The sequence below is a fragment of the Perca fluviatilis genome, chromosome 13 (assembly GCF_010015445.1).
Source record: "Perca fluviatilis chromosome 13, GENO_Pfluv_1.0, whole genome shotgun sequence".
Lineage (NCBI taxonomy): Eukaryota > Metazoa > Chordata > Actinopteri > Perciformes > Percidae > Perca > Perca fluviatilis.
The window spans coordinates 39,206,675-39,213,876 of record NC_053124.1 but is presented as its reverse complement, the minus strand read 5'-3'; the positions used below and the strand labels follow the sequence as shown (position 1 = coordinate 39,213,876).

The 7,202-nt window shown below is 43.2% G+C and overlaps 1 protein-coding gene across 1 annotated transcript; it reads right to left on the bottom strand.

Moving 5' to 3' along the window:
* Positions 1-396: 396 nt before the first annotated feature.
* Positions 397-5,039, bottom strand: LOC120571019 (glycosylated lysosomal membrane protein; the record flags this gene model as incomplete). The annotated part of the gene is made up of 5 exons (XM_039819703.1): positions 397-785; positions 1,782-2,056; positions 2,172-2,280; positions 2,378-2,399; positions 4,814-5,039. Coding segments are annotated over 5 exons (813 nt in total), but the record flags the coding sequence as incomplete, so codon positions are not given.
* Positions 5,040-7,202: the final 2,163 nt, after the last annotated feature.

Genomic DNA, 7,202 nt, shown 5'->3' with positions numbered 1-7,202 from the left:
TACTATTTTTTGACATTATACTATGACTTAATGAGTTTTTGGACATACTATACTATGACTTTTTATTACTATTTTTCTACATACTATACTATGACTTTTTATTACTATTTTTCTACATACTATACTATGACTTTTTATTACTATTTTTCGACATACTATACTATGACTTTTCATGAGTTTTTCAACATACTATACTATGACTTTTTATGAGTTTTTCGACATACTATACTATGACTTTTCATGAGTTTTTCAACATACTATACTATGACTTTTCATGAGTTTTTCAACATACTATACTATGACTTTTCATGAGTTTCTGGACAGATTTAGCTTCGTGAAATAGTCTTATAACTTAACTTTAATCCGGAGTTTCTGCGTCTCGATGATGTCAGTGAATTAATGAATCAAATATTCTTTAATCAAAGTCAAAGTCTTAAAAACACAAATCATTGAACATGAGGAACGATAAGCAGAGAGGGTACCTTTAACATAATCATTTAAATAAAGTCATTATCTCAACGAGGTTCCATTAAGAACACGAGACGGAACCAAAGATGTCAAAACGTTTCTTCTGTCCGTCAACAGTCTTTAAAAAACGCCTCCGTCAGTTGATTGGCACGTAGGCCAACGCCGCCGCCGAGGCCGCCGCCCTCTTCCGGACGCAGACGTAGGCTCCGCCCAGAACCAGGAGGATCATGGGAGTTCCCAGACCGACCGCCATGATGGCGAGGACCAGCGGGGAGAAGGATTCGACTGGAGGAGAGCCGGAGCCAATCAGCACGGTCCTGTACAGGAAACAATCATTCAAGGATCGAAAGGTTCTCAATGTTCTAAATGTTCTCAGGGTTCTCAATGTTCTAAATGTTCTCAAGGTTCTCAATGTTCTAAATGTTCCCAAGGTTCTAAATGTTCCCAAGGTCCTCATTCTAAATATTCTCAAGGTTCTCAATGTTCTACAGGTTCTCAGGGTTCTAAATGTTCCAGGTCCTCAATGGTCTCAAGGTTCTAAAGGTTCTCAATGTTACCAAGGTTCTCATTCTAAATGTTCTCCAGGTTCTAAATATTCTCAAGGTTCTCAAGCTTCTAAATGTTCTCAGGTTTCTAAATGTTCTACAGGTTCTCCAGGTTCTAAATGTTCTACAGGTTCTCCAGGTTCTAAATGTTCTAAAGGTTCTCAGGATTCTAAAGGTTCTCAATGTTCTCAAGGTTCTAAAGGTTCTCAATGTTCCCAAGGTTCCCAAGGTTCCCAAGGTTCCCAAGGTTCTCATTCTAAATGTTCTAAGTTCTCAATGTTCTAAATGTTCTAAAGGTTCTCAAGCTTCTAAATGTTCTCAGGGTTCTAAATGTTCTACAGGTTCTCAAGGTTCTAAATGTTCTACAGGTTCTCCAGGTTCTAAAGGTTCTCAAGTTCCTAAATGTTCTTAAGGTTCTAAATGTTCTCAGGGTTCTAAATGTTCTACAGGTTCTCAAGGTTCTAAATGTTATAAAGGTTCTACAGGTTCTAAATGTTCTAAAGGTTCTCAAGGTCCTCAAGGTCCTAAATGTTCTAAAGGTTCTCAAGGTTCTAAATGGTCTCAATGTTCTCAAGGTTGCCAAGGTTCCAAATGTTCTAAAGGTTCTCAATGTTCTCAAGGTCCTAAATGTTCTAAAGGTTCTCAAGGTTCTAAATGGTCTCAATGTTGTCAAGGTTGCCAAGGTTCCAAATGTTCTAAAGGTTCTAAATGTTCTAAAAGGTTCTAAATGTTCTAAAGGTTCTGAATGAGTGAATAAAGGGGACTGACCAGCGGAGGAACCGTGTGCTGTTGTAGAACGGGTCTCCTGCGAGTCCGAAGCTCAGGTTGAGTCCGACCGTCTGTGGTTCTGGTTCTGCGTAGAAGGCCCGGACCAATCCGGACGCCCTCGCCGTGTCCTCGCTGCTGATTGGCCGAGGCGCTGAGTGGTGACACGGCGTGGCGTTCTCCACAGACGAGTCCCGCCCCCGGGACGCCACGGGCTTCCACTGCAGGTACCCCAGAACCTCGGCGCTGCCGTTCTCCGAGGACAGCCACTGGGTCACCTGGGAGGTCAGATTCATATACTGCCTGTCTGCCTGTCTGTGTGTCTGCCTGTCTGTCTGTCTGCCTGTCTGTGTGTCTGTCTGTCTGTCTGTCTCTGTGATGTAATAAACCAACCTTGAATATTGAGGGTGTGAACTCGTCGTCGATGGACCTGTGGACCTCCACCCTGCTGGGAGGATAAGCCCCGCCCACTGCCTGCAGCTCCAATGATGGGACCGGGGACCTGCATTAAGCCTGTGACAGCTGACATGGATCAACCACCTCCACATGGGAGGAGTTGGAATGTGGAAGAGACCGAGACTCAAGCCATTGGCCGAGACCACAGACGCTGCAGGATGAAGCCTAACGGCTTAGAGGGATTGAGAGTTATTAAAAGGGTTACTGTCTGTCTGATGTTCAGTTCTGTCTCTTATGCATGTGATGAATTATGGAAGAGTTAGTCATTTGTTTGGGTGTTTGTGTGATAGTGTGTGATGATTGTGATGTGATGATGTGGTGTGTGTATTATGTAGTGTTTGTGTGTAGTGTGATTTGATTTGTGAGATAGGTGATTAGAGTGATGGGATGTGTTGTGAAGGATATTGGATGAGGGGATGAGTTGTTGTAGTTGATGTGGGTAGGTTGATGTGGTGTGTGTGGTATGGTGTTTTTGTTGGTGATGTGGGTTTTGTTTGATGAGTGGTGGTTGTAGTTTGGGTGAGATTTGAGAGTAGTGATGGTTGTGTGGTGTGGGGTAGGGGGTGGGATGTGGTTGTTTTGTGTTGTTGAAGTGAATGAGGGAGATGATGAAGATTAGTAGGGGTGATGTGGAGTTGAGATATGGTAGTGATTGATTATATAGTGATGGTATGAGTGTGGTTGTTTTGGATAGATTGAAGAGAGTATTATGGTGTGTGGAGTATTATTGATGAGGTGGTATGATTGTGTTTTTGTATATAGAGGTGTTTGATTGTAGGGATGATGATGATGAAGATATTGATATTGAGTGGTATGATATTTGAAGTGGTGTTGGTAGTTGATTTGTGTGGTGGGTATGATGTAGTAGTATTATATGAGTGTAGTGTTGTTATTGAGATGATTTGTAGGATGAGTGAGTGATTGGTGTTGATGTGGGAGAGGATTAGTGGGTGTGTGGGTTGGTAGAGTAGATTTGGTAGTATGGGTTTGGTTGTTATATATGAGGTGGTGTGTTTGTTTTATTATTGATATTTAAGTATTTATGTGTATGGGTTTATATTGTGATTATGGTTTTTTGGGAGTGTGAGTTTTATGTAGTGGGTATTTAGAAGATGTTATTAGGAGTATGTGGTATATATGTAGGTTGTGTGTGTGATGGGTATTGGTAGGGAAGGAGATATGTTTTATGTAATGTATGGGTTTATTTGGGTGTGTTAGTGGTGATTATGTATAGAGGTGTGGGGATTATGTGTAGGTATTGGAGTTTTTAGGGGTGGTATTAATGGGGGGGTAGATAGGGGGGTGTGGGGGGGGGGGTAGGAGGGGGGGGGGTGGGTGGGGGGTAGAGGGGTGGGGGGTAATATAGAAGGGTAAGGGGGGGGGTAGGGGTTATGGTGGTGTATGGAGAGTTATAGTGTGTGGTAGTGTGTGGTGTAGTGTGTGGTGAGTAGGTAGTGAGTAGTGTGTGTGTGTGTGTGTAGTGTGATGTGTGTGTAGGTGTGTGTGTGTGTGTGTGTGAGTGTGGTAGTGTAGTGGAGCCTCTATGACCTGCAGGCTCACAGCGGTTAGCGAGGCCCCGCCAGGGGAGCAGCACGCCACAGAGCAGCTTTGGAGCCCTGATGGAGACGGGGGACCAATGGAAGCTCTACAGCTTCGATAGCACAGGGAAAGAGGTCAAGAATTAGAGCTCGGCGTGCTGTATTACAGCCATGACCTCCAACAGCTGGGAGCAGGAGGGGGCAGAGGTTGCGACAGAAGCCAATCAGAAACAGCGTTGTGATTTTAAGTTTTTCAAGGTTTCTGACCCTGGTAGTAGCTTTTCAAAATAAGAGTGTCTGACCCTGGGAGTAACTTTTCAAAATAAGAGATTCTGACCCTGGGAGTAGCTTTTCAAAATAAGAGATTCTGACCCTGGGAGTAGCTTTTCAAAATAAGAGATTCTGACCCAGGGAGTAGCTTTTCAAAATAAGAGATTCTGACCCTGGGAGTAGCTTTTCAAAATAAGAGATTCTGACCCTGGGAGTAGCTTTTCAAAATAAGAGATTCTGACCCTGGGAGTAGCTTTTCAAAATAAGAGTGTCTGACCCAGGGAGTAGCTTTTCAAAATAAGAGTGTCTGACCCTGGGAGTAGTTTTTTCAAAAATAAGAGTGGCTCACCTTGGGGAGTAGCTTTTTAAATAATAAGGAATTCTATATCCTGGGAGTAGCTTTTCAAAGTAAGTGTCTGACCCAGGGAGTAGCTTTTCAAAATAAGAGTGTCTGACCCTGGGAGTAGTTTTTCAAAATAAGAGATTCTGACCCTTGGAGTAGCTTCTCAAAATAAGAGATTCTGACCCTGGGAGTAGCTTTTCAAAATAAGAGATTCTGACCCAGGGAGTAGCTTTTCAAAATAAGAGTGTCTGACCCAGGGAGTACCTTTTCAAAATAAGAGTGTCTGACCCTTGAAGTAGCTTTTCAAAATAAGAGTGTCTGACCCAGGGAGAAGCTTTTCAAAATAAGTGTGTCTGACCCAGGGAGAAGCTTTTCAAAGTAAGAGTGTCTGACCCAGGGAGTAGCTTTTCAAAATAAGTGTGTCTGACCCAGGGAGAAGCTTTTCAAAGTAAGAGTGTCTGACCCAGGGAGTAGCTTTTCAAAATAAGAGATTCTGACCCTGCTGAAGACCGTGGCGCTGCTGTACAGGACGCTGCTCTCCGGCTCCACCTTCAGGCTGCCGCTGACGTTACGGGACACGAACTCCGTCCAGTTCACCTGACAGACAGACAGGCAGACAGACAAGCAAGCAGACAGACAGAAACAGAAGTGATGTCACACTGTACAGACCAATCAGAGCCCTGGATCAGATGCTGTTGAGTTTATCACTAACTAGGAGTTAACAAAAACTGAACTTTTAAAGTCTAAACTTATGAATATAAATAGTAAAAGCTTGGACCTGAGTCGGGCTGTGTATCAGCAAGACTCTGGCGATACGATACACGGGTTACGATTCAATATATTTCGATACTGTGCGTAAGGAGATATATTGGGAGTTTTTTTTAAGTATAATTTTAGAAAAACTAATTTAAAAAAAAAAAAGACATGCTGTTCATAACAGTCAGTTATGTCATAACAATCCAGTCCACAGACAATCAGACTGCCAGTTTGGGATTGAGGTTCCCAGCTTCTTAGTGAGCTAATGTTGATATGTTAAAGTAGGTCAAAGGTCAGCCGGGCGGTCTTCATGCTACAGGCACTGTTGGGGGCAGCCACTGGCTGCACTAACACACTTATTTCTACTCACAAAGTACCTTTATATTTGGTAACTGCAGTACTAGTTGTATTTGATGTGTGGAGGAATTAATCACTGCAACACAATCTATACGTGTGTGTGTGTGTGTGTGTGTGTGTGTGTGTGTTTGTCTGTGTGTGTGTGTGTGTGTGGTGTTGTCTGTGTGTGTGTGTGTGTTGGTGTGTAGTGGGGGTGTCCTGTGTGTCTCTGTGTCTGTCTGTGTGTGTGTGTGTGTGTCTGTGTGTGTGTGTGATTATATCTGTGTGTGTAGTGTGTGTGTGTGTGTGTGTGTTTGTTGTTGTGTGTGTGTGTCTGTGTGTGTGTGTGTCTTGACAAGAAGAGTTAATGTGTGTGTGTGTGTTTTTGTGTGTGTGTGTGTGTGTGTGTGTGTGTGTGTGTGTGTACGTTGACAGAAGAAGTCGTATGTGCCAGTTGTTTTGTGTGTGTGTGAGTGTGTGGGTGTATTGAGTGTGTATGTAGTGAGTGTCTTGTGTCTGATCTGTGTGTCTGTGTGTGTAGTATGATGTGACTGTATCTGTGTATTTTAATTGTGTGTGTGTGTGAAACTGGATGATCTGATCTGTGTGTGTGTGTGGTGGTGTTGGTGGTGGTTGTCTGTCTGTGTCTGTGGTGGTGGTGGTAGGGTGGTGTGTGTGTGTGTCTGTGTGTGTGTGTGTGTGTGGTGGTAGTAGTGTTGTCTGTGTTTGTGTCTGGTGTGTGGTGGTGGTGATAATGTCTGTGTGTGTGTGTGTGTGTGTATGTGTGTGTGTGTGTGTATGGTATTGTGTGTGTGTGTGTGTGTGTGTGTGTGTGTGTGTGTGTGTGTGTTGGTGTGTGTGTGTGTGTGTGTGTGTGTGTGTGTGTACCTTGACAGAAGGAGGTGGTGGATTGATGGGACCAGCTGGCAGTGTTAAACACAGCCCTGTGTGGAAGGACAATAAGGTGGGTGTGGGTGAACTTACGGCTCTACGTTACAACAGGTAGCAGAGACGCCTAAGTGGAGGAGGGCCAGCCGGGGTTCAACACTACCGACAACTGGGGGAGAGAAGAAGAAACAGGGACACTGTCACTGATCATGTGATCCAAAGGAGTCACATGATACATATTTCACATTATTTAGGATTCAAACTGTGACTCATAATAACACAAATCTGATTTAATCTGAATATATGTGTTTGTGTGTGTGTATAGAGCCAGCATATCTCCACCAGACTCCATGTAAATAATCAGGACTTTTAGCGTGTATAGAGCCAGCATATTCCACCAGACTCCATGTAAATAATCAGGACTTTTAGCGTGTATAGAGCCAGCATATCTCCACCAGACTCCATGTAAATAATCAGGACTTTTAGCGTGTATAGAGCCAGCATATCTCCACATGTAAATGGGTGAATTAAGGGTTTATTTCAACCAAACCAGAGTGGTGATTGTTGGAACAGTGGAAAGATGAACCAAGATGGCTTTTGGTAGTTTTATTTAGTTTCTGTCCACTTTGAATGAAGTGTGTTTTACGATGATAAAAGTCCTGATTATAAACATGGAGTCTGGTGAGTTTGGTGATGGTGATTTCAAAACATAGAGTCCAGGTCAACATGTCGTAACTACATTTAAATATCAGATTATATTTGGTTTAAACATCACGTGACAGACTTTTAGATATGCATACTATTATGGGATATAAAACCGAAACCAGAGGATCTTCC